Source organism: Eleginops maclovinus, chromosome 23 (genome assembly GCF_036324505.1).
Source record: "Eleginops maclovinus isolate JMC-PN-2008 ecotype Puerto Natales chromosome 23, JC_Emac_rtc_rv5, whole genome shotgun sequence".
Classification (NCBI taxonomy): domain Eukaryota; kingdom Metazoa; phylum Chordata; class Actinopteri; order Perciformes; family Eleginopidae; genus Eleginops; species Eleginops maclovinus.
The window spans coordinates 11,063,591-11,090,443 of NC_086371.1; the positions used below are offsets into that span (position 1 = coordinate 11,063,591).

The window sequence follows — 26,853 nt, forward strand, 5'->3', positions numbered from 1 at the left end:
GCTTTAAACCGTTTCTTAAATGTTTTGTTCTATGTTAAAAGCTAGTTCTGCAAGGAACATGCTTCTCTATTTGTTGCATCTATTTTATTCATGTTCAAACTTTTGTTTGACTACATATTTTTAAAGGCACAAGTTTAATTTGAAACAAAAGGCGTCTTTAAAAAGAGTACTTCTCTCCTTTCTACCACTGGGTACCATCCACTCTTGCTATGTTTGAATAATGAATGTGGTATTTTGCATTTAATTGTTTTATTGTCCTCTTTGCTGTGAATACTGTTGGTTGACGTGAGTTGCGGGAGCGCGCACGGAAACGCGCACAGTGCAGCGTCCTTTCGGTTTCCATGGAGACCCCAGACGGCAACAGAACACCGAGGGAGAGTGTCCGACCCCGAGTCCAGTTTAAAACACCATAATTTCACCTTTAACTCTTGTAAGATTTTGTTTTTTGGACATTTATGGACAAGTGTTCTGCCGGGGTCATCGCTTTGGAAATTTGGTAAGTAAATAGTTAGTAATATGTATTTTGAACCACCTGGTAACATCACCTGAGGGGAAAAAGGCGGCGTTCTTGTCTATATGAAACTTTATATTGTTCCGCCATTTGCCTCATGAACTGCATTGTAGAGCCATGTGGCATCTCCTAGAACCATTCAGAGCGTTATGAATTAGATTTTACATGCATTAAAGTGTATTATTATTTAATCGATTAGCGTACTTTGAATTAGAGCAACAATTACTTTCTAATAGACCTGCAGCTGTTCAGTGTTCATCGGACACGTTTTGTACCTATTACAGGCCTGACGTACCTTACCATGAGAGTGTAATACAATAGTACACAAAGTGGACTTTGCACGTTAAGGGGATGCTCATCAGAGGGGAACGGATAGCTAACATTTAACTGAAACATGTTTCTTTTTGCCAGCATTTCCCCATCAGTTTTGTTGGACCTTGCTGAATTTTTATTTGTGTTCTGATAGATCTTTTTAGGTTTGGTGTACGTCAAATGCATTGTAAAGCCTTTATGATTAGTAATTTTTGCTTTATGAATAAATTGGGCTGTCACTTTTAGATACAAAATGAATGGGTTTAAGTACATATCAGAGTAAAACTAGTAGTACTAATAAAAGTCTTCCTATTGGTTGTAGTAGTCGTAGTAGTCGTGGCCAAAATTAATTTAGTTATAATATTTATCAATAAGGAAACATAACCTTTAATCCTGGTAAACATGAAAACAATGTTGCAGCAGCAACTGTGATTCATTTCTCTCGTTTCTTCCAGCAGCTGAATGATCCTGTAAGTTTCCTCCTGGGAGAGAGATGGAGAATAGCTCTCACTTACTGTCGCCCTCGTCACCATCTACTTTTGGAAGCCTTTCCCTGCCTTTCTCGTCTTCACCGCAGCAGACCAGCTTCTCTAATGGTCGTCTTTCCCTCCCACTTTCACCAATTTCATTCCCACCATCCCCTTCCTCCCTTTCTCCATCAACAGCAGAGTCTCTTCATTCTCTCTCGCCTCTTTCACACGGCACAGCGTCTCAGGGCCATGAAGGACAAAACATACAAGGCTTCAGCACAGCAACTGTACCTGACCAGGATGACCTGACCTGCCTCAACTGGCTGCATCAGAGGGGGAACCTGCTCCCATTGCAGCCCCTTCCCAAAATCACAATGCTGCCTCAGCTTGAGTCCTCCACACCTACCCAACCTCTTTCTCCTGCCATGTCGAAACCTCCGTATTCCTTCAGTACTCTGATTTTCATGGCGATAGAAGACTCACCTGACAAGAGGCTTCCAGTTAAGGACATCTACGATTGGATAGTGAACAATTTCCCTTACTACAGGACTGCCCCCGGAGGCTGGAGGAACTCTGTTAGACACAACCTGTCGCTGAGCAAGAGCTTCCGTCGCATTCAGAGGGACAAGAGCCAGGTAGGGATATGAAGCAGGATACAATGCAATATAAACATAAAACCATACAGTGAGTGCAAACAACAGCAAGACCAACTTAAGTTTAAATGAATACACAAAGACAAGGGATGCAAAATTATACTAGTGAGAAATTCTGAAAGATAACATTACATTGGATTTAGCTGACACTTTTAGCCAAAATGACGTACAATAAGTGCAAATGAGGTCACACAACAGCTTAAATCCTGCACGTACATTAGCTTCACATAAGCCAAACCATTTTAGTAAAACTGTACAAAGATCCAAACAACAAAGACATGTAAATACAATAAATGATAAGATCAAAAGCATGTCTATAACAGTGGGTTTTAAGTATTGATTAAATAGTGATTACTGGTTCTGCAAGCCTTATCTCATTAGGCAGGTTTTTCTAAAGCAGAGGGGACCTGATGAAAAAAGCACGGTCAACTTTAAATTCAGGCCTTAAATTCAAAACAGCCGGAAAGGTCCTACCAGAAGATCTAAGGCTGGTTCATATGAAGTCAACATTAACAGTATGTAGCCATTGGGTTAGACCCTCCATGTGGGCTTTAAAGGGGATCAGTAAATTCATACAATTCATAAACGATCAGGGAGTCAATATTGAGAAGCCAGGATTGGCATGCTGAGCTGAGCTGCTGCATCCTGAACCAGCTGGAGGCATGAGTGACTTTTGTTTATTGCCAGAAAGGAGGGAGTTACAGTAGTCAAGTCTTAATCATGAATTACTTTATCCAGATATCTCTTAAGAGGTCTTATGTTTACAGCATTAGGAGCAACCAAAAGGTCCTTGAGCAAGACACTGAAGCCAAATGTGCTGATCTGTAGCCGAGTCAGCAACTAAACTGCACTTTCTATAATGTTCTCCACATGTGTTGAGGTTGTTTTGGTCAGCGTCTTTGCATGAGCTCTCACAGTTTGAATGTTTCAAATGTGTTTTTCTATGTTTGATTCAGTCAGTGGGGAAGGGATCGCTGTGGTGTGTGTGTCCAGAGTATCGGCCAGCGCTCCTCGAAGTGCTCAGGAAGACCCACAGTTATCACAGCACCAACATCAATCTGTTAAACAAGCCTGCATTGTGAGTACTTAATCACAGAGTTGTACAATCAACATTTTTCATTATGAGTTAAAAAAAAACATCTTTAGTTCCACAAATTCAAAGTTAATGCCTAAAGTTTAGTGTATAGTATTAAATACATCAAAGGCAACCCCCCTTCATGAAGAGGTAACCAGTACAGCAACATAGTACAGTAAGTCAATGCTGTACTAGTATGCATTTTTTCAGTTTTTTGTTTAGGAAATTATTTTATAAATGTATTTATTCTTCATTTTCGCAAATGTAAAAATGTTCTGCTTCTCAGTTTACATGTTTTATTTGAATAGATCTTTTTATTCTTTTGGCTATACAATGGATGAATAACAGTATATGGAGACTTAAAAGTTGCAATCTTTCACACTTTTTTGTTGTTAAGATAGATTGTTTGAATTAATAATAGGAAGAAAAATCCTAAGATAAGAACCCCAAAACATTGCTTCAGTGGTATTGTTTCGAATGCAACGATAACATGTATTTTTGTGTGTGGTGGACGAGATGTTTGTGCTTAGTTTCACATTTTAATGACACTTTTTCACCGCAAACAAATAAAAACGAACATATATCTTACGTTCTCGCCCTGTTGTGTGCAGGCTGGAGGGAGCAGAGTTCGGGGTGCCTGCAGTGTGCGACTCTATGGAAATGTCAGGTCAGTGGAGAGCAGACTCACCGCAGGCTCATGTCTCTTAATTAGCCCTAAACTTACATATTTGACCTTTTATGAATTTCTATTCCTCTGCAATGTTTCATGAATGCAGTAACAGCCCTCTGAGACACTTTCATTACGTGCAGCTTTTCTCCCTCTGACGATTTTTCAGCATGCAACATCGTTCCTGTGTTTGTGTTACGTTGTCATGGAAACAACCTTTTATTACCTTAGCAACCTTGCAATAGCTTAGTTTCTTTTATGTCCCTCGTTTTTTTATTTCCTAGCTTATGTGCTATATGGGCCCACATACTCTCTGAAGAGTCTGAAAAAAACAATTTATTATAATTAATGGACAGTTCACGCAAAATTTGAAATGATCAAATTTGCATCAATCGAGAAAATGCTATACACTAAATTGGCCTGGTCTAATGTATAAATATTTTATTATACTAACATTATATATTTGCACAGCTTGCGGTTTATAATAATGAAAATCACTTCGCTGGAGAGTTTGGGGGACTTAGTTGATTTTATCTTAACATTTTGACAGTTTGACTAGTGTATTAATGAGGCAGACTAACTGAAAAGTATTTCTCGAACAAATTTCATTTCTTCTGACTTGTTAATCTGACTCAGACCTTCCACTAGACTCCTAAAAGGTGCGCTGCTGTTGAAAAATAACTGTGACACAAAAACAGTAATCTCTTCGGCATCTCTTCTCTAGAACTTCTGCCTGTCGTGCTACTTTCTGAATCATATTCTGCTTGTTATTGTTCATGCAGATCCTCTCTCTCACGCCCTCCTCCTCTCCTCGCCATCAACGCAAATCATGACCACTGATAACCCAACTTTCTCTGAAAACCCATCGTGCCCTTTGACCCCGGATCACGAGGAGCTCGTCACCATGGAGTCGGTTGAATACCAGCAGCAGGGCGATATCAGCGAGGAGATAGAGAAGGACCCCCTGTCAGACAGCGGTTACATCGAGTTACATTATTACGAGTCTCACCAGTACCAGTACCTGGTGCTGCCCGGTGACACAGAGCTGGACCTGGAGACTGTGGAGATCCTTCAGCTTGATGCAGAGGCCCAGGAGGCTGCTGGGTCACTGTTGGACTTGGCAGGTGGCGTTTATTAATTTAAAATCCCATTTAACAGTCACAGCTGATGCTTAGATCCGTCTTAAGCAGATACTTCAAAAAGGTAACATAAATTGAGATTTATGTTTTAGAATCTTAATGATAGTGGATGGAGTGATGAGACGTTGACACTGCCCTTATTCTTGATTTGTAGTTAGATAAATAATATAGATTCACCTTTTGTTGGACTAACAAGACTAATGAATCACATGACCGTATATGAGTTCAGGCACTTTTGCAAATACTAAATTTACCACCATACAAGGGAAACCTGGACAAATACTTGAGAGTGTAATCCTCAATGGGAAACTTCGGACACTATTATACCCAGAGGTTTTATAACTGAGCGGCAAGTATTAATAGAGTTGGATCTTCGTTACAAAAAGATTTTGTGTTTCCACATTTTGTTCATTCTCAGGGGTATCATGTAAAAACTGTTTCTGGATTAAGATGTTTTCCATGCTAGGGGAAGATTTTTATAGACTTAAAACCTGAAAAAGAAAACACTAAAATACCTATTGACTCACTTCCACACTGTTGCCTTTTCAATATGAATAAGTCTTTCCTACCAGTCTTTCTCCAATTCATTAAAGTGGTGGCCATCTTTTCTTTATTATTTGTTTATAGAGGTTACTTTTTGAGGAAAAAAACATTTAAACAAATGTATTCTGAAAATACTGCCTTTCTACAAGTAGTAGTGAAATACTTGTTTGAAACATACTTGCAATTGTAGATTGAACTCAGAAAATGGGAAAGCACTACTCAATTACAATTATGTAAGTACTTCCAATTTTATTTCTATGTATTTCTTTACACCATTGACATTTTTCATATCATGCATGCTTGAGTTTTATTTACATGTTACGGAATTTCCTGTGAATTTTAAAGACTAGATATGATCTTGTATGCTAAGCAAAATGTTATTCAATCAGGAATTCTTGATTGGAAATTTGAGTTATCAATGCAAAATGTACTCACTGCCATTGCAAATGCTTTACATTTCAGTGTATACGCAAATTCTGTTTGTAAATTTGATGTATTTTCAAAAGTTTCAGATTTTGTATTCTAACAAATACGATCTATCATGCCGTTAAGTGAATAAAAACGGCCTATTTTTCTGTTCATTTGGTTTTCATTACTGTGTGTCCATGTCACCAAGTTCCTTTACTCATGTACTCTACTTAAGTAAAATGTAGGTAGTTGTTCTTTAGTTGATTATTTTCCCAATATGCTGCTTTACAACATGCTTATGACATGTTGTACTTTTTAGTGCACTACATTTGTTTTACATATTAAGTAACTAGTTTCTTTGCAGATTTAGTATATGATAATATATTATTATAGGTTAAGCTACCCAGTAGTGCATAAAGTAATTCAAATAAACTCCACCTTCACCAAGTGCACCAATACATTTCATGAAATAATTAAAAAATATCTGGTGCACCAATAATTGATTAAATCATCTGAGTACTTCTTCCACCTCTGGTTACCATGAACATAGGTGTTGGGCTACACGTTTAGGTGCTGCAGCCGTGTGGTGTTGTTGTCTATAAAAGTTAAACCATTAGAGGGCGTCACAATCACACACACTGGACACAGTCTGCATGTTGTGCCCTCAAACGAAAACATGTTGCTAACCTACATTGTACTTTGCATTCATGAAAATATCTTAGATGTGATTTGCATGCACGAAAAACACAAAACGTCTATTTGAAACCTGTAGGTAGTTCCGTATTCGTTGAATATTACGTTTTCCGCAGCTAACAAAGGGCAGTGCACAGTGGGTAACGTAGTTCTTAGACAAACCGAAGTAGAAGCAGGAAATCTCGTCAAGACCACATTTCCCAGACTACGTTGCGCAGGCTGAACGCGGAAGTGAGTTTCGCGGTGGAAAAAAGTTATCATAGTTGTTTTCATGCCAGACAGTTTTAAAAGTCACACTTCAGCCGTTTCTCGACTCTTCATTTTGTGTTGAAGCCGTTTGAAGACACCAAAGGTAACATTGCACCATAAACCTGCAGCTAAAGCGAGTAGATACGTTTTATATAAACTAACTTACACATTTAAAGATTGCTACAACGTTGTTTTTTGGAACACTCGTTTACTCCAACAGTTTGCAACAGAGTCGCGTTAGCATTTTATTGCTTTTATTTGAGTACACACAGAGACACAAGGTATTAGCCAAAACCGATAAGTATGAGAAAGATGGTCTCCAGGTATGTGCTCCAGCGAGTTAGCTAGTTGTCTAGCTGTTTGAATAAATCCATATAAACGTTGAATAGTTGTTTTTAGCTTAGCCACATTGACAATTGAAGTCCTGCCAGTTTAGTTAGCCAACACCGATGTAACAGTTAAGTAGCAGTTGCTAAGACCATGCGCGGGTAATTATAGACAGTACTGCACACTTGAGCTGGTTCAATGTTGTTTTTGCTCACAAGAAAGAGCAGGCAAGAGGTATTATGTGTCCATGACCATGAATAGAAATCTTTCAAAAGTAAATGGTTCACACAAAAACGAATGTGGACTAAAACAATAAATGAATCAATGATGGCAGTATCCATTACAAGAAGACATTAAGGGCCTATTCCTTAAAGGCCCCTTTGCTGACACTGTCCAGCATCATTTTAATATGAAATTTGGATGTAACTCCACCCAAAGGGGTTTACTGTGCGTTTTCTTTTTAAATTAGACAGGCACTTATTCTTCCACCTGAAAGAATATACAAACTATTACAAAATATGGCTTAGTGTCCTAATCCTGCAGACTTTTCTTTCTACATTGCACCACAATCACCATAGAGAAATGCGTGGCATGCTGCTGCTGGCTGCCACACCTTTTTGAGGCGTTTAGTGAAAGGAGAGAATTCAAAGACACTGTGTATTTTTATTGTAACCACAAAAAAACTCCTATAAAAGCCCCTCCCTTTCTTAGTCATCATGGTCTTCACAGAGCAACAACAATGAAGTCCATTGAAGCAGATAACATGCTGGGCAGCATGGTGAATCCACTGGCTGGAGGCAAAGCAGCATGACACCCATAAGAGCATCCCACAGTCGGCTTCACACAGAGCTAAATATTGTGACTGGTGCAAGGATTAGTGCACGTCTGATTGTTCAAAAGGCACAGGCAAATGTTATTTATGAGTAAACATCTTTGGGTGGGGTTGTAGTCCAATTCTCATATGATAGTGATGATTTGAAGATAGTCAGCAAGGTGACCTTTAAGCAATGCATGTTGTCAGTGTTTTTTTTATCTATTCCAATAAATGTCATTGTCACGATATTCAACACCGTTATTGTTTATTGCATTATTTCTTCATAAAGTTCAGCCCTAAAATGTCACCAGCAAATGTATGCAAAATATAAATAAGTTAAACTAAAGGGACTATATAAATCAGGAAACAACAATTCTGTTGCAGTCTGGAAGTGATTGTAATGAGATAACTGGATGCTGAATCAGTCAATTGGCAGAAAATGTATCACCAAGGTCTTTTATTTTTTCATTTATCAAAAAATGGCAACCATTTGCTGTTCCGTCTAATCAAGTGTGAGGATTTGCTGCTTTTGTGTGCTTTGTCATTGTAAATTCAAACACTTTTGCTACTTAAGATCAGGTTATAAAAAACAGACATTTAAATTAGTAATATAAATAGTCATTAATTGCAGCCCTGATTTGTTTTGCTGTGTGATATTCACAGGAACCAGTACCTCTCAAAGATGGGAACTAAAGCAGGCCCAGTTCAGATCGTCACAGTGTGTAAGGAGGAACACTCCTTTACTCTGGACACCGAGGCTTTGGCTCGGGTTCTGCTGGCTCCTGAGGTCCGAGACAAGAATGTGGTGGTGCTGTCCGTGGCCGGAGCCTTCAGGAAGGGAAAGAGCTTCCTGCTGGACTTCATGCTCCGCTACATGTACAGAACTGTGAGTTACACTGTCAAATTATCTTTCATTGTCTCACTTCTGCAGACTTAATATCTGACTCCTCATTCTGCCGGCAGTACTCAGAAATCACAATAAATTACTAAACACATTTTTGCCAGCAAATATAATTTTGAATTCCCATTTGAGGTTTTCTCTGTGCCCATGCCTTGTGTTCAAACTGTTCAGCTCAGTTTTCTTATCATACTTTAGTTTTTAGGCACATGGGACTACTGATTTTTTCCTATATATATATTTGCGAAACTAATCACAAAAACTGTTTAATTTCTACTTCATATAATTGATAGTTTTATGTTAACTAATGATGTTGACAGGTTCGTCCTCTTGTGTTGAGGCTGTGATACCATAAGGTGTGATTGTCATATGTATGCCCTTCCCTGCTGTAACATGTGAACTAACTAGTTTACTGAGCAGGCTTTTTGGATAATTTACTCATCCTCAGAATGGAGTGTGAATGCCTTCGGCTGTTTTGGTACTTTTTGAGTTAACTTACTCAATGCCTGGCATTACAAATTGATGTGCTCATACCGCCTGGAGTTTATTGCCTTTGCTGTGGTGCCACCATCAGGCCAAACATTGTGTTCTGTACCCAGTGAAAAGTCTGTAGAAAGCCTCACTGTGGAGATGACTACGAGCTGTTAAATATGAACAGAGTGGCCAACACTTTTTAATGTTGTAAATTATGCAGACCCTCGGACATTTCTATTAACAGTTCAGGGTAAAATGTCTGCAGCTGCTGCTTCATTGCTCAAGAAAATTGTTACTTCATGACAAGTATGTATTACATGCTGGTTTAAGAAATGGTTTAATATAATTTGAATAAGCCTGAAGGTTTATACACCGTCACAGACAGAGAGCATGTCTTTATGATAAATTATTTTGCTGCAAAAACCACAACACCAGATTTGCTGGTAATGATAATATTGAGGTTCCCTGCCCAAGGACTGAATCATTGAAAACATATTTGTACTTACAGAAAAATAACAAAAAGGGATAATTTAAGTTAAAAAAGCAACCTTGAAGATAATATACAGAGGCTTGCAAGTGACAGACAGAACAGTAGGAGGTATAATTCTTGATCGATTTTAATATTCCTGATTTGTATTATTTTCATTATTTTCAAACATTACCTATACAGTCCCGGAAAAAATTAAGAGACCACTCCACCTTTCTCTTAAGACTTTATCTCTACATGTATGGCAGCCTTTCCAGTGTCTGTTGAATTCCAACACAGAGAAAAGAGTTCAGTAGTTTATAGAATAAAAAATATATATATATATTATTTTAACTCAAACACATGTCCATAAATAATAAAACAAGAGAAAATGATAATGCTAAAGTGATCTCTTAATTTTTTCCGCAGCTGTATATATCTCTATTTAGTATTTACGGTCATTATTTGTGCAGTGTTGCATCAGCGGTGGACCCTATGAGGGTTAGTTGATTGCCATGGCGTCAGATGATCAGGAAATGTGTAATTGGTATTTCTGCAGGGTGATCAAAACTGGCTGGGAGGTGATGAGGAGCTGCTGACTGGATTTTCTTGGAGAGGAGGATCAGAGCCAGAGACAACTGGCATCCAGATCTGGAGCGAAGTTTTCCCCATCACAAAGAGCGATGGAACAGAGGTACTCTTTCTTTTTTCAAATCTATAAACTAGGTCTGCACGATTTGGTGAAAAAGTCATATTGCGATGATTGTGGACAATATTGCAATTTGCAATTCAATCAACAAAGTGTAATATCTACTTGCTAGGTCAGAGAAAGGAAAGAGCACAGACAAATGATAATTTTGAAATCAGTTTTTCTCAAAAAATCATAAACAAATACAACTACAAAAATATCTTAGTAGTATGCTACTGTTTTGAAAATAACTTAGAATTTGATCAAATAAATACCAAAATATATCTTCTTTGAAAATAAAGGTTTTTTATGCATACTTTCTGCACTACTATACAGTAAATATAGGAGAAAAAATTCATAAAATAAGATTTTTTACCTCATGCAAACGTATGATGCTGCACGATACTATGCCGCCACACCCCGCTGCCTAGAAACGCTTATTGTTTAGGTCTCCTTCAATAAGTAGGCACTATCATTAGCTAATGCTAGCTGGATCTGATCGATATGGACATAAACGTGAAGTGAAGTATAATCTGACGCGAGAAAGAGATCAGTGATCAGGATCAGCTGCTGCTGACGGAGAACCATAGCTCTACGTGATCTCCGCCAAGGTGACGGACTGGTGAGAGGAGCAAAAAACATACAGTTAAAGACCTAACACAGTTAGCTATCTTATCTACATCTTGAACAAGCTAAACTAGTTATACATTTGTGGTCACTTCTTACTGGATCAGCGAGCTGCATGAGACGGATACTGACGGGCTGTCAGGAGAGGGAAAGGGGAAAAGAGAGCACTCTGTTTATTTCTCCCCTGTTATTATCCAAAGTTACTGTAAACTTTTGAATAATGTAGTTCATCTACTATAAGTAGTTTGTGTGTAAACTCTGGGGCGTACATAATGATCAGACTGCACACTGACAGCGAACCATGCAGAGAACACGTAGTCAATCTCACCGCGCACATCTATTTTATTTAATCGTGCAGCCCTACTATAAACCATACCTGTTTTGGGATGGGATACACGTACAACTGTAAACTACAGATACATCAAGAAATGTAGTTTTGACAACTCAATTTCTATAAAAGGTCTTCTACTTTCATTGTGACATTTCTTGTTGTAAGTTTCCTCAACATTCATCCAATATCATTTAGTTTTTCCCCTTTTCATCCCTTATTTCTGTTATCTGTTTATTCTGTAATGTGATATCGGATCTACAGAAATGATTGATTTTTTTATTTTCCCCCTTCAGATTTATGAATAATAATAATAATAAACTGCTTCTGTTTTTCTTTGCTTTTGATATGAAGAATATATTAAATTCCAAACAGATTTGTAATATTTTTGAATCCTTTTAGTTTTAGGGTGTTTAAACTCCACCTCAGTGTCAATGTCCTGTGCTGCATTGTGTCTCCTGTAGGTGGCGGTAGTGTTGATGGACACTCAAGGAGCCTTTGATAACCAGTCCACCGTGAAGGACTGTGCCACCATCTTTGCCCTCAGCACCATGACCAGCTCCGTACAGGTGGCGGATTCGATATGATTAACTCTGATTGTACAATTTGTCATTGCTCACGTAATGTCTGCTCACTCAGTTTCTCTTTTGTAGATCTACAACCTGTCACAGAACATCCAGGAGGATGATCTGCAGCAGCTACAGGTCTGTTTACCTGGGTGCTGGAAATCATTGAAACGGTTGATTGTGCTTGTCATAGTAACCATTGTGTGGGATGCTTTTAGAGTTGTATAAAACATCAGATTTAATGTGATCATAGTCAGACAGGCATGTACATTATATACAGGGTTTTGAAGAAAAAGTTAAACTAAAGACTTAACTTCAAAAGACCTGCTTTGATGTGGATAGTGCAGCTCTTCTTTTTAAAACCCTTTAACACACAGGCTAGGTTAGGAATATTAAGTTCTTAAACATATTTTTACATCTGATTTCTGTAAAACAATAGTGAGTGGTCCAGATGTTTGTATCTCGGTGTTAACTCTGCATAATACTTGCCCACCCCCATCACAGCTGTTCACAGAGTATGGTCGTCTGGCCATGGATGAGATCTTCCTGAAGCCCTTCCAGGTAACACAAACCACAGGATGAAGTGCTTTTGTTGCTCATGTAACCACCTAAATGTTGAAATTAAACTGCTTTGTTTTTATTCCTACAGTCTTTGATGTTTCTAATCAGGGACTGGAGCTTCCCCTATGAGTATACCTACGGGTTTAAAGGAGGCAAGGAGTTCCTGGATAAACGGTTACAGGTACCAATATTGTCCTTTGGATTTGGTCTTAACAGACCAAAAACAATTGTCTGATCTTAAATACTGATTTTGTGATTTCACCTTACTTTGGATTTCTATAGGTAAATGAGTCCCAGCATGAGGAGCTGCAAACAGTGAGGGACCACATCCATTCCTGCTTCACCAACATCTCCTGCTTCTTGTTACCCCACCCTGGACTGAAGGTGGCCACCAGTCCTGTTTTCGAGGGACAACTTAACGGTAAGAGCCCTCGTTTTTCACGCTAATCTACCTTTTAGGGTTTAGGGTAGGCATCTTGGCTGTAGTGTCCTTGAGGAATGCTTGATTATTATCATTCTCTCTCTCATCATTTCCTTCTGTTCACTAATCATTCACAGCTAGTTATCCCCTTTTCTAGAAATGATCATGAATGTTAAATAAGAACAGCTGGTTGAATAGTAAGTGCCATTATACATTGAGTGTTCCAAAAGTGTATTGTAAACTTCATTTTTCAGTATTACATTTGAAGTAGAAATTCAGATGTGATGATAGCGCTCTGAGTCTGGAAATCTTTAGGTAGGATTTTAAAAGTGCTTGAAATGTACTCTTAAAAAGCGGTATGAAACATGTACTTTCAGTTTGGTTTTTAACAGAAGGCCCAATACACCACAGGCTGTCTTGAGTTTTGATGTACATATATATATGTATACACACATACATTTAATTTTTCAGCTGTGGCCCCGGAGTTCAAAGAGGAGCTGAAGAGTTTGATCCCTAAACTGCTGCGTCCCGACCGCCTGGCTGAGAAGGAAATAAATGGTAACAAAGTCACCTGCCGGGGCCTGCTGGAGTACTTTAAGGTAACATTTGTTCCATCTGAGTTTCCCTGCTAAACCCAAACATGTTTTTTCTTTTTTAAATGTTGTATTTTCTGTCTTACCAGGCTTACATCAAGATTTACCAGGGAGAAGACCTGCCCCAGCCAAAGACTATGCTCATGGTATGTGTAGGATTAACATACGCTTTAACTTGTGTATGCTTTGTTTTAAGATCAAATACATTTAACATGTCTGTGTTTGTCTCACCAGGCTACAGCAGAGGCTAACAACCTGGCTGCCGTGGCAACAGCCAAAGATCAGTACACCAGGAATATGGAGAGGGTAACTGTTTTTATTTTAAGATGACTTTCGGTTTTGGTTAGTGTTCTGACTGTGTTTGCTAGGTTTGCGTTAGTTTAACTTTTTCCGTCATAATGTGTCCGAGGTTTGTACTTACATATTCATACAGATAAACATGTTTGGAAAGCTGTGTCCGAACGGCTTTGATGTTTAGCCTTTGATTTGGGATTCAACTTGAGAACACTTTCAACAGCACACTGAAGACTTGTCGGCAGCAATTCTATCAGAACAAAAGATGCCAAACAGGACCTGAGCTGAATGGCTTGGTTAAATGGAATTCAATGAACTACAATATTGGAATCATGGACTTGTTGTTTAATTATTATAGAATATGCTGCATGTTGCATTGTGAATCAATTCAATATTTTTCAAACATACTAATATAGAAATATTATCTCATCTAATATGTTTAACTCTAATTAACTTACATGTAAAAGACACTGCGTTAACGATGCTTCTTCACTCTTTTGTTGGTACCTTGTGTCTTAGATCACCAGCAGGGTGGTATTTTCATTTAATCCTGACTACAAACTCCTTTCTTAAGTCTCTGCTCTCTTTGTTTTCCTCTCACAGGTGTGTGGCGGGGACCTGCCCTACGTGGCTCCTGAGTCTCTGCTGAAAAAGCATACCTTTTTCTTGGGAGAAGCTCTTCACAGCTTCTCCTCCACCAAGAAGATGGGCGGACAAGAATTTTGTGACCGTTACCAAGAACAGCTGGAAATGGAGCTGGAGGAAATGTGGCACTCACTCAGCAAGCACAACCAGGTATGAGACTATTCCAAACACATGAGATAACATTTGAATTTGTAATTTGAACTTGTGTTCTTCAATTGGATAGAGTTAGTAAAACAGTGAAATTGTTGTTTGTTTATTTATCGAAATAGCGGTTGAAGTAATCATTCATTTTGATCCTTTCTGACAATTTTCCAAAGTGAATTCAAGTTAAAGTTGATAAATAACTTTAGGGCAGTAAATTCTAGAAGAAAACAAAGCACAAATCCACCGAAAAAGTGTCGGCTGAAGCTCAAGCTAATGACTATGTTTACATAAACGGAAACACAGTGCCAAGTGTTTCATACAACAAATAATAATAATAATAATAATGTGCAAAATGACTTCACCTACTTTATTCCTTGTCACAGCCACTCCTCATTGTAACCTCTGTGACATGTATACATAATTCTATGTGTGTGTCCTTACCTTTTGTTTGTTAAACATACTTATGAATTCATTTGGCTAGTTATGGCTTTTCAAACAACCCCTGAGTTCAGTAAGTAAGCAAATGTGCCGTTTTAAGATCAAGTAGATCCAAACATTTGAAGCAGGCGAGTTAACAAAAGTGGGTTGGTTAGTTTGTAATGATAAAACCAGATTTTGCCACCTAGAATGAATCTGATGGAAGTATGCTATTGTTGCATGCATTGTTGTGTATGGCTCTGATATTATTTCTTAATCGTTGTTTTTTCTCTTTGCTTTAAAGTCTAAAAACCTCTTCAGCGCCTTCCGGACGCCTGCAGTGCTGTTTGTGCTGGTGTGCCTCCTCTATGTGCTGTCGGGCGTGCTATTCTTCATCGGCCTGGCGACCTTCGCCCTGGTGTGTGACTACGTTCTGGGCGTGGTCATGATGTCCATGCTGACGTGGGCCTTCATCCGCTACTCTGGTCGCTACCACAGTGTGGGGGGAGCCATCGACCAGGCTGCAGGTGTCATACTGGAGCAGGTGAGAGTAATGGCACTGATGTCCTTCAGACAAGACCCTCTCTTCTGTTTCGTTTTCATCAGAGCCACAATAACCCCGTTGATCGATACAATACATTTTTAGTAACTTAACCCCACCCACATATTCTGTTGCAAATAGAAATATATTTGAATGTGACCGTGCAACTCTTTTATTTTTCCAGTTGTCTTTAAATCACTTTATTTAAAACCAATCATTTGTAGATGTATTAAATAAGATAACAGACACAGTTTAAAAAGCATATGCTGGATTCAACATCTGAACTCAAACCGAGAATGAAAGTCTGAAAGCCTCAGGTTGTTTAAAGTTCATACCCTCTTATTTACACGAAACCAAAAGTGGTTTGAATTGATCGACTCCACTCTGACGGATGAGGGTTAGCGGTTTCAGTGAAATAACCACAACTACTACAAAAGCAGAAGTCAGCTACTGATGCGAGAAACACACGATATGATGTCCAGCGTTGGCAAGCCTACTTGCTAGTAGCTTAAATAACTACATCAAATGAATGTTTCTGATTCAGTAACAAATGTTTTAAACCAGGCAATAAGCTGTCAAGTCCTAAAAAGATATAACCAGGGAGGTTAACCCTCACATTTTTATGTGAGTGATTGTGATTTATTTTGAACTGATCAAATCAAAGTTTATTTATATGGCTCAATATCACAAAACACGTTTGCTTCAGTGAGCTTTACAGAAAAATAAATATAGATGACGGTGTTAAATCAAGGTATAATTACAATACAATTATACAAAAAACATGATAGAATGTGAAATACAAATAAAGTAGAAACAAATAAAACCAGCTTTAAGTAAAGGCTTTATTGAAAAGCAAAGTTTTCAACAAGCTCTTTAAATGTTGGACTGTGTGCCTCCTGTAACTGATCATAATTACTTTTATTTTGCAATTTGATTATGAAACTGTTACTCCTCAACACTGATGCCACAAATGTAATTGTCTTCTTGTGTTTTCCTTCTCTGTTTCCAGGCCACTGATGTGTTGAACAAGTCGCGAGGTGCAGGCGCCACTGCACAGAAGAAATCCAGTTAGAGGACCTCTGGACATTCGTAATCTGATGCAATGCTACCAGCACACAACACACAAGCACACATTCAGCACTAAAGCCTTATCATGCCTCCCATTGGAAGAAACATGCAGCTCAACCACATTGGCACAAAAATGATGCCAATCCACCAGCATCTTTATTCTGCACGTTACTCTGCCTGATAAAGTCCAGGCTTACATAAAGGTGACTGGATTCACTGAGGCGGGGAGTTAAACCTTCCCATTCCCTCTTATTGATTCTAAATGTCTTTAAATTGACACTGCCATCATTTTACAAGTTTACAATTGGTCTGAAATGACAAGTCAATGTTTACCTTATAACACTCAGTTGTATATTGTTCAAACAGGGGTAGTCAGGGTGATTTTCAAACAAAGCTTCTGCAGTATATTTAAATACCTTTAAAAAAAAAAATGCCGGCTTTAAAGCTTATACATTTATACATATTTCTTCGTGGCTATATTTTTTTACTTTGTGGCCTTAAAAACATTCCATTCTGTTTGTAGATTTGCTTTATATTTGATATTAACGAGCATTTCTAGAAGAGTGAACTGTCACTACTTTGAAAGAAGAGGATACGCACTTTCTGCATAGTTTACTAGACTTTTAAAGCTGCATGTAATAGGACGTCAGCTGAATCTCAAGTGCTTTGCTGTTTATTTCTTGATGGAAATGTGTTACACTTTGTACATTTTGATATTATATATTAGACTCGTATAGTGAAATTATATATTGGAAGTTCTATGCTGCAATATTTTCCAACTCCAAAGAAAAGACAATATTGGAATAATAATAATAAAAGGCTGTGATTGCACAACTATGTAAAACTAGCCAAAGAGTAAGCTTTGAATATTCAAATTATACTATATAACAATACGATGAACCGTCAATCAAATATGGCAAGTGTTAAACTGGAACCGATCAAAACCAGGATGTTGAAACTCCAGTAATCAGAAAGCACAGACCTCCACCAAGGCAAAATGCCCTCTAATGTAATCAGAATTGAAGAGATTCTTCTTTGTCCCATGCCCCACCATTCCACCAGTTTTAAAGAAAGGCTAGAAGTTTCTTTGTACTCTTGCTGAAACAAACAAAAAAGGAAAACATAACCTCTTAAGTATAGCCCTTAGACAGATGATGTCTGGTCATATCTGAAGTTGGTAAAAATCCTTAACATGTAGCCATGTGTGCACCTCGGAAAATATAACCTGAAGATGTATCTTTAATGTAGCCTCAGCTCCACAACACGCTCTGTGATCACTGTGATGCGTTTTGCCAATTGGTGATCTGGCTGCAGCTAAAACGGACATTACAAATATTTCACAGCTACTTTTAGTTATTGTCTGATTTTTTTGTAAAATAAATCATTGACAAATAATAAAACCACATTTAATAAAAGTAAAATAATCATTTTGTATATGTTGTTTGTTTACCTGCAGCCATTTAACCTATAGTTTTCCAAGAGAAGTCGTACAGGGAATTAAAGTGGTCGACGCAGTGGATTCATTATGTTGTAGTTTTCCTTTTGTAAGGCTAAGCAGGGCTTCTCAGACCTGATTCAGGCATTGGATTAAATAACTGATTATTTGCAGCTATGCCCTACATCTTTGAATATAAGAGGCAGATTCTTTCAGAAACATTGGATTGGAAAAGTGGAATAAGAAGGGTTATGAATGCTTGAGAGCAAAAGTAGGATAAATTAATCTAAAATAAAAAGTATATTTCCCTCGCTCAAACAAAAAGAAAACATAAAAAATCTCAAACAATGATTTAATATCAAAGTGATTACATACTGTAGCTCTTATGATCACTTCGCTAAAAAAGAAATGTGGGAATTGGAAGGATGATGATTTTTGACCATCATTTTGCACATTCCATTTCTGTCCCTTTCCACAAGAGGGGGAAACATGTTCAACCAGTACTTTATATCGCACTGTTGGTTATTTTTCAAAACAGCTCATTAAATTGTGGATAATGCATGCACTGTTGTAGTTACGGCTAATGTAATCATCTCTTGGGGGTCTGGTGGCCTTGACTTGAGAAATGCTGTTTTCTAAAGAATAAACAAAGCTTCAAACTGTTAATGCACCTTTCAATCTATTCCCTTAACCGTTTTGTAATGCAATTCATTGTTTTATTTGTTTGGTGCTTTTTTTTTGTCCGTAACGAATGTGGGTCATATTTTGCAGGCTTTTTGTTTACAACCATATCGCCACACACGCAGACAAAAAAACTACAGCTCAGCTTCAGAATGAATTGACCTCAGCTGTGATGTTATAGTGTTTATATATCATGTTATTCTCCAGAGAAAAGTAAATGGACCGCATTTAAAAATGTGTGTATTCAGCTCCCTGCTTGATGTGCCATCACTGTCCCTCTCATCCTTACACTGGCCTTCTCTGTCTCTCTTTTTCTCTCCCCCCCCTTCAACGCGATGCCGTGTACAAAAATCTGCTATAGCGGATTTCGTGTCCCTTGTTTCCTTATATGGTGATCAGCGTCGTGGGCCGACCCTCCTCGAGCTGTGAGCGAGGCGCGTGCACTGGCCGTTCACCGTTCACTTCCTTATTTGGAAGTGAGTCCAACAAAAACCGCAGGGAGGGGAGGGAAGAGAGAGGGGGAGGGGGGAGAGGGGGATGGATGGCGGAGAATTTCCTCCCATCCTGAAAACCGCTTTGCGCCTGGCTGGCTGCTGAATGTCGGTTAAATCAGCAGCAGTACAATGGCTTTACTTATTAATGCTCCTCACGCCATCGGTGTCATAATTGATAGGATTCATGTCTTTGAAACCCGAATCTATAGCGTCAATCACAATAATCTCTATATTAACGTTGGGTGAATAGTCTTGGTTTGTGTTTCAATATACAACAAAACAATAACGGTATAGCTGATATCAAAAGGTGTGGTCCGATTAACGGCTTCAAACATAATCCTTATCGCAATTAATAAATCCAGCACTAATTCAGCAAACTGGCCTAATTTAATAATTTTTGACATCAGATATTTTAAGGGAGTTGTTTATTTATTCATTAACTACACATATAAACACATATTCCCATCATTCTCTTCGCTAACCATTGGTTGGTGTGTTTGATTTGCTCACCTATGCTGGCCGAAACTGCCAAAACAAATACATATAATAAAGGAAATAGGATGAATAATATGAGAAGATTGCAGGGTTAAATTAGTGTTTCTCTTATACGATTTTTGGTTGTGCAGTGTTCAATAAAATTGGCAAAGAACATATAAAAATATATCTGAGATTATTTCTTCGGAAATGATTGATGATTAGCTATATTTTATGTTTATAAGTATTTGTAATATACTTAACTGAAGTGAATAAAGTATTAGATCAAATGTGCTGCCCTCCTTGTGTTATCAAATGTTGCAAAATAGTAATTCATCAGTAAACACGTAGCAGCAAAAAACCCCGCCGGACAACCAGGGTCGACAGACATGCGCTCCTGCTCGTGCACTTTGCTCGGGCTTATAAGCGCGTTCACGTTGTGTATCGAGTGTTTGAGCGAGACCGACAATTCATCATCACAGTCCATTCAGTTTCTACAGTGACGCTGACCTATTCAGAGCTTCACCATGGTAGGTTAAACTGCGTCTTTATCTCTCTGTGTGTACTATAGGTGGTTATACTGTCCAATACAGACATATTCTCCAGATACGACGATGTTTGTGGTTCATTTTTAAATTTAATTTATAGATGATGCTTTTGGGTTTAGCGTCAAACGTAGCAAGCCGGTTCTGTGCCGCAGGAATTGCAGCTAGCGCCGGGGCTAGGCAGGAACAAGGACGGTCCGAGAGGCTGTACCGCTATCAAAGCCTTCATACAGCAGGGAAGAGCTGCTTTTTAACACTCTGTTGATTTTAACCTGCGTTAGTTTATTGAAGATTATGATAAAACACAAGAAAATTGTCCAACAGTCCAAAACAACTGGCGCCATTTCATCTCTCCGTGTTCTCGGAAACAAAGCGGCCCGGGCCTGTATTAAAGGCTCGCCGTTGTCATGACGCTGGTCTGGGTGTCTCCTGCATCATGTTTCTGTTACTTCACCTCCGCGAGGCTTCCTCTCTGAGCCGCGCTGGCAGGTGCAGCTGCGCCCCGGGGCTAACCTAGCTAACGGTATTGTTAGCTGAACTGGCTGCGTTAGCAGGCGGAGAATGACAACCATTATGGCTGGCGGTGGCTGAGATTTTCTTGTTCTTTGTCTGTACACGGCTCTCTAGCTAACATGTTTTAGACGCTGCTTGTGTACTTGCGCCACATTAGGTCACTATTCGCACACAGTGACACTACATTGGTCATTTGTAGATTCGTGGCTGAGACGCTGTGTGACAGTAAATGTGTGAATTGACAAACGTTTGAGCAGAGCTTTGCCTTATATAGCAAGCTAACGCACCCACGTGCGTGTGCTGCATTCATGGCCCCACCCTAAATTTGGTGCAAAGACCATTTTGTTCGCAGCTGTGTTTTTAACGGATCTGCCTTAAGTTTTATTTTCCTTCAGTTTACCATATAACATTTGTTTCCATGTATCTATAAGGTTGTAGTACATATTTGACGAAATTGTCGTCATTATGTAAGGGCAGTTTGGCAGTGTTGGATCCACTAGCTGAAGCTAACGGGCCGCTGTCTGTGGATCTTCATGGTCGGTACTGCGCATCTTATTTTAGTTGCGCATCTAATTTGTACAGGAGTTTATACACACTGCACGCCTGTCACTTCATTACATTGCTTACCAAGAGGAAAACCAAAACTGATACAAATATTCTTTCAAACGTTCTTTGTTTATTTTACAACAAAAATATTTAAAATCCATGGTAACGAACACCTGTATTAAAATGAATGTATTATAATTTCTTGTTAACATTCAGTTATCACTATTTCCTTTTTGATATCGTTCCTTAGGCTACTTATTATTACCTGAACATTTTGCTCTTTGCAGTGCTATATTTTCTAATTGAGTTAGTGAGCACATCTCTACATGTATAAGAAAGTCGATGAAAAGGTATAACATTGTACAAGGTAGATTAAAATACACACACCCCATATCATATCAATAGTCATACTTGAAGTGTCCATCTTAGCTTAAAGTCCTTTTCAAATGTTTTGGAATAACTGTATGTAGATGTTGATTGTAGAGATGGATGTACGTTGTTCCAAAGAATGGTCTCCTGTACAATACAGTTTAATAATGGCCTTTGTTTTCTGGTTAAAATGGCTCCTATGAGGCGTATAATCTTAACTGTCTCAGAGAATTCAAGACTTGGATTGTGACTGTTTTATATTGCGTCACTTGAACCTTGACTTGTAAAGAAAAGTATTGGTGGTTAAGATTAGATAAGGCTGGCTCTAAGTGATCGTGACCATGGTAAAATAAGCTTGCTGCTACAACAACAAAAATAAACAGAATCTAAACAATTGTGAGAAATGATGCTAAAGCTAGGCCGTAGGAAGTAAAAAGTAAAATGCTACAGATGTTTGTGTACAGAAAAAACAGGGCTGCAAATCATATGATCATAATGATTTCTCAGCACCCCCCCCCCTTGAGGAGGAATGCTGTGTGTCATGTGCTGTCTCGTATGCAAACAGTATAGACATTTGTAAAGCACACATTATAGAGACAGACTGGGATATTTTTAATTTCTTGGTTGCTGTTATTGCAAAGTTCAACTGATTTTATTGATGGGTGGCAATTTTAAGGAAGTGTGTAAGGTTGTTTGCTAGTTAATTATTACTCTGAAATTTGCTGATATCTCATAGATTTACGCCCTGAGCAAACACAGTGTCGGCCTGTGCTGCTTTGCAGTTGTGTTCCTTTTCCGTCTTTCCTGTCCATTATTTCCTTTTCATTGTCTTTTTTTCCTCCATTGACATGTTGCTGGTAGATAGCAGTTTTCTTCTCCTGAGACTGCATTTTTTTCTGCGATGAAGTGCGTTGAACAAAGTCAGAAGACCTGATTGAGTGAGTTACGGGGCAGCTGTGACTCTGCGATGTGACTTGTATTTTATATTTCTACAGAAGACCCTTTGTTTGAAACCAACCCTGCTGCTCAAGCGCTTAATTCCTGACCTCGCCCACATGGCCATCTTCCTAGTAGAGATACAAGACTGTTCCCTCTGAAAGAACTTGTGTAATGTTTTTATACTTACCTGTCACAGTTACAGACACTTGGACACACCTGTAAGCTGGACTTGGTTATTGTTCATATTCAAAATGGACTTTGGCCATGCAGTACACGACAGTCGAGTATTCATTCAGGCTTACCTTGCATACATAAGAATGTACCGGCTATATGGACAGAATCAGACGATAAAATAATTTTCAGATTACATTTTACAACTTGACTCTTCCCCGACCGTGACCACACCTTTTTTTTAATCAATCTTATTTATCAGTTCACCTCATAAGGAGTTTTCCTGCTGTCTGTGTATGACAGTCACATGCCGCCCTCTCAGGCCTTTCTTCAGCCTGATGTCTTGCTGTAATGAAGTTGTCACTTCTGGTCTGTGAAACACAATGGCAACTGTTTCCTCCCTCCTGCCAAACTATCTCTGAGAGTAGGGCTGAAATTCACTACCCAATACTTACATTAACGATTGGTCTCTCAATTTAAAAACTAAATGTGACCTAGTTTATTATCACAGGATTTAGAACCAGCAAACATTTGAAAAGCTGTGTCATTGGTTTATGATATGGAACCTAAAAGTGTAATGTCCGTTTATATTTAGATAATGATATTTTAACATGTTATGTTCTATTTTAGCTCTGGTTTTTCCCCTTCATCCTGTGTAAACATGATGATTTCAAAGGTAGAGGTCAAGAAAGAAGCATTAAAACTGGTGATTTTTAAAATAATAAAAACCTAAAGAGAAAATGCAGCAATCAAAATGTAAAGAAAACGACATGGCTATACCAGAACAGTGAATAGGGTGAACTTGAATTTGTATTGTGCAGCCTGTAAAACCTGTGGTGTGCTATATTTATAAAAACATCCAGCTGCCAGTTACCTGTTGCTCTTGCCTCAGTGTCAGAAATGACTGCTGCTAAATGTAAAGGCATTACATTAAGATTTCTTCTCCCCTCAGGCCTCCGGTGTGAAAGTTACAGATGAAGTCATCGCCATCTTCAACGACATGAAGGTCCGTAAGGCTCAGGCGAACGAGGATGAGAAGAGGAAGAGGAAGAAGGCCATTCTGTTCTGCATGAGCAAGGACCTGAAGAACATTGTCCTGGATGAAGGCAAAGAGATCCTGCTGGGTGACTTGGGAACCACCGTCCAGGACCCCTACCAGCACTTTGTGAAGATGCTGCCCCCAGATGACTGCCGCTACGCCCTGTACGACGCCACCTACGAGACCAAAGAAACAAAGAAGGAGGATCTGGTCTTCATCTTCTGGTGAGGGCTGACTTTATCAGACATTACACGGTTTATGTTTATCATTTAAACAACATTTGACTTTAATAATGTTTCTCCATCAAACGCAGGGCACCAGAGAGTGCCCCTCTGAAGAGCAAGATGATCTATGCCAGCTCAAAAGATGCTATCAAGAGAAAATTTGAAGGTAAATGACTTTCTATTATATTGACAATATATATCACATAAACCATGATGATCATTTATTACTCACCTGCTCCTATCAACAACATTTGGGACTTTGTTTATTATTATTTTAGCTTATTTGATGAATGTCGGTACAGTACAGATTATGACAGTCTGTTTTACATTTGCCATGATAGAAGATGTATCTTTTTCATTCTGCTTTATCACAATTAACATTATTTTTATGATTCAGCATACCTAATCATCTAACGACCCAAACCTTGTTTAATAAGTGGCACTGCAGATAGATTGAATCATTCGTCAGAAAACTCTGAAACTTTGTCCTTCTGACACGTTTTAAACCCTCTTCTTCTCTTTCAGGTATTAAGCACGAGTGGCAGGTGAACGGTTTGGAAGATCTGAAGGACCGGCACACCCTGGCAGAGAAGCTCGGAGGCTCGTCAGTAGTCAGCCTAGAAGGAGCACCTATATAAATATTGCCCCCCCCCCCTCCTCTCTGGCTTCGATCGAGGCCTTTCAGACACATCTGTTGGGTTTAGCAGTTCATTCCAGTGTGGTATGGTGAAGGGCAAAAGCAGAACCAGCACTAATTGCGGGACTCGTGGGGTGGGATATTGTGGGCGGGCTTGGGGTCAGTGACAGTAAAACAAAATAAAGAGTGAAATTCCACAAATGACTGTCATTCCAGTTCACGCAACATAAAGAATATGAACAAAACACACAAAAGGAAAAACATTAAGATACAGCAGAGGAAGGAGGACGATAACGTTAAAACTTAAAATCACATTGTTCATGTTCAGGGTTATTATTTCCCGGGTTCATTTGAATGATTGAAAGGGACCGACCATAACCTTTTAGTTTTCCAACCATTCAATCCTGACAATAATTGTTCCAACTACATTTTTTTTTGCCAAACTTCTAGTTAAGTTTTGTAAGTGTGTGTAGTTGAGACTAGTTGTAGTATGATCACTAATCACAAGTTGTATCAAAAACCTTCTCTGGGGGAACACGGTTAAATATATATATTTTTTTCTTTTTGCGTTTTGTTATTCCATTTCGTTTGTTTTTGAACATGCAAATTCCAAAATTTGAGTGATTCCTTTTTATTTCCAGTTCAGGTTCAAAACCATGGCATTTGATGTAGTGAACAGACACATTCCTTGTACTTGTTGAAGCGGGGATCTCCTTGAATTAAAACATTGGTGTTATGAAGGCCTGATGGGGAGCGATGTGTAAATGAAAGACCAGCGGTCTAAGTTTAGACTGAATAGTGAATGGTGGGTGTTTTGTATCGTCTCCTTATCTCTAATAAAAAGCACTAAACTACTGACTTGTTTTGCTCTTTTCAACTTTTTGTAGCTTTCTTTCACCTGTTTTTAAATGTCACTGTTTTAGGTTTTGGTCACATTTTTGTTTCTCTTATCTTTCTTGGCATCATGATTGTGGTGGATGGCTGTCATGGAAAGTTCTTGCATTACAACACATTTTATGGAACGCAAAGGCAGAAATCCCAAAGTTCCCTCCCCCACCTGAAACGCCTCATTGGACTACTTTGTTCATAATGACATTTATTTATTTAGTTGGTAGGGACAGTGCTCATTGATTAACAGACAAATTGCTGTAAATAAGCCAGAGTTAGCTGCTATGCTAATTTCCATCTGTTGTCCCTAGCCAGATCTTAAAAGGCACCCTAAGATATAAAAATACATAAACTGATAACAAATAAAAAGACATAAACACCCAACACACAGACAATGCACGCCTCTCACTACACCCTCCACATAAAAGTTACAGCAGTAGGTTACAGTATGAATAAAGAAAGGAGGGAAAGGGAAGAATAACATTACATGGCTTTAAGCATTTGGTATTTGGTTACAGATATGATGTTCCCTAATCCAAAATTTGAGTTTGCTTTTGAAAGTTGTAAGGCTGTTACACTCCCTTAATTCATTGGGCAGACCATTCCAATAATTGGTGGCTCTAATTGAGAAGGCTGTGTGTCCAAACTTGCTTTGTCTGTACTGCACTACGCAGTCCCCTCTGGCGGTTCATCTGGTTACTCTATTGGCACTATATTTCTGTTTTATGAATTGGTGCAGTGGGGTGGAGCAAGCCCATGAAGTACCTTAAAGATGAGACAGGCATCAGAGAATTGTATAAAGTTTTCAGAGTTAAACAAGTTATGCTTTTTCACTATAAGACAATGGTGATAACTATTTGCCTTGCGGTCCAGTGTTTTTAGTGCTTGCTTATAGAGAGATTCAATTGGTTGCAAAGTTGTTTTATTAGCTTGCGACCAGCTAGTTAAGCAGTGAGAAAAGTGAGAGAAGAGCTTTGCATGCAAGAAGAGCTTTGCAGCCTTCATTGCCAGTACTGGCCACCTTTTTTGCATGCTTTTGAAATGAGAGTTGTGAGTCTAGGATGATTCCTAAATATTTAAAGTCAGGCACCACTCTGATCTTCTCTTGTTTCACTAGGACAGCAGGGTTATGAGACACAGTAGATTGTTTTGAAAAATACATACAAACAGTTTTGCTTATGTTCAGGTGTAGGCATGAATTGGTTAGCCAGTTGGATACATGGCCCATGGCTTCAGTCAGTTGGTGTGTGGCTTGTTGTTTATTTTGAGCATGCACATAGAGGACAGTGTCATCTGCATACATTTG

General features: G+C 38.7%; 3 protein-coding genes across 4 annotated transcripts; all 3 read left to right on the plus strand.

The window, feature by feature from the left end:
- The first annotated feature begins 101 nt into the window (after positions 1-101).
- On the plus strand, positions 102-5,951 carry si:ch211-145o7.3 (forkhead box protein N2). 2 transcript variants are annotated; one of them, XM_063875889.1, is made up of 5 exons: positions 102-496; positions 1,279-1,928; positions 2,903-3,024; positions 3,633-3,688; positions 4,471-5,951. In XM_063875889.1, the coding sequence occupies exons 2-5, from the start codon at positions 1,317-1,319 to the stop codon at positions 4,824-4,826; spliced, it is 1,146 nt and encodes a 381-aa protein (XP_063731959.1). In that variant the 5' UTR covers positions 102-496; positions 1,279-1,316; the 3' UTR covers positions 4,827-5,951. The 2 variants fall into 2 exon arrangements, with proteins under 2 accessions (XP_063731959.1, XP_063731960.1); XM_063875890.1 differs by having other exon boundaries at positions 1,282-1,928.
- A 709-nt stretch (positions 5,952-6,660) lies between these two features.
- Positions 6,661-18,693, plus strand: atl3 (atlastin 3). Its single transcript, XM_063875888.1, has 14 exons — positions 6,661-6,823; positions 8,525-8,747; positions 10,259-10,393; positions 11,807-11,911; positions 11,996-12,046; positions 12,413-12,469; positions 12,558-12,650; positions 12,752-12,890; positions 13,362-13,489; positions 13,573-13,629; positions 13,718-13,789; positions 14,381-14,572; positions 15,288-15,527; positions 16,534-18,693. The coding sequence occupies exons 2-14, from the start codon at positions 8,544-8,546 to the stop codon at positions 16,594-16,596; spliced, it is 1,536 nt and encodes a 511-aa protein (XP_063731958.1). The 5' UTR covers positions 6,661-6,823; positions 8,525-8,543; the 3' UTR covers positions 16,597-18,693.
- A 1,348-nt stretch (positions 18,694-20,041) lies between these two features.
- On the plus strand, positions 20,042-25,517 carry cfl1 (cofilin 1). Its single transcript, XM_063876449.1, has 4 exons — positions 20,042-20,206; positions 23,712-24,022; positions 24,112-24,188; positions 24,548-25,517. The coding sequence occupies exons 1-4, from the start codon at positions 20,204-20,206 to the stop codon at positions 24,658-24,660; spliced, it is 504 nt and encodes a 167-aa protein (XP_063732519.1). The 5' UTR covers positions 20,042-20,203; the 3' UTR covers positions 24,661-25,517.
- Positions 25,518-26,853: the final 1,336 nt, after the last annotated feature.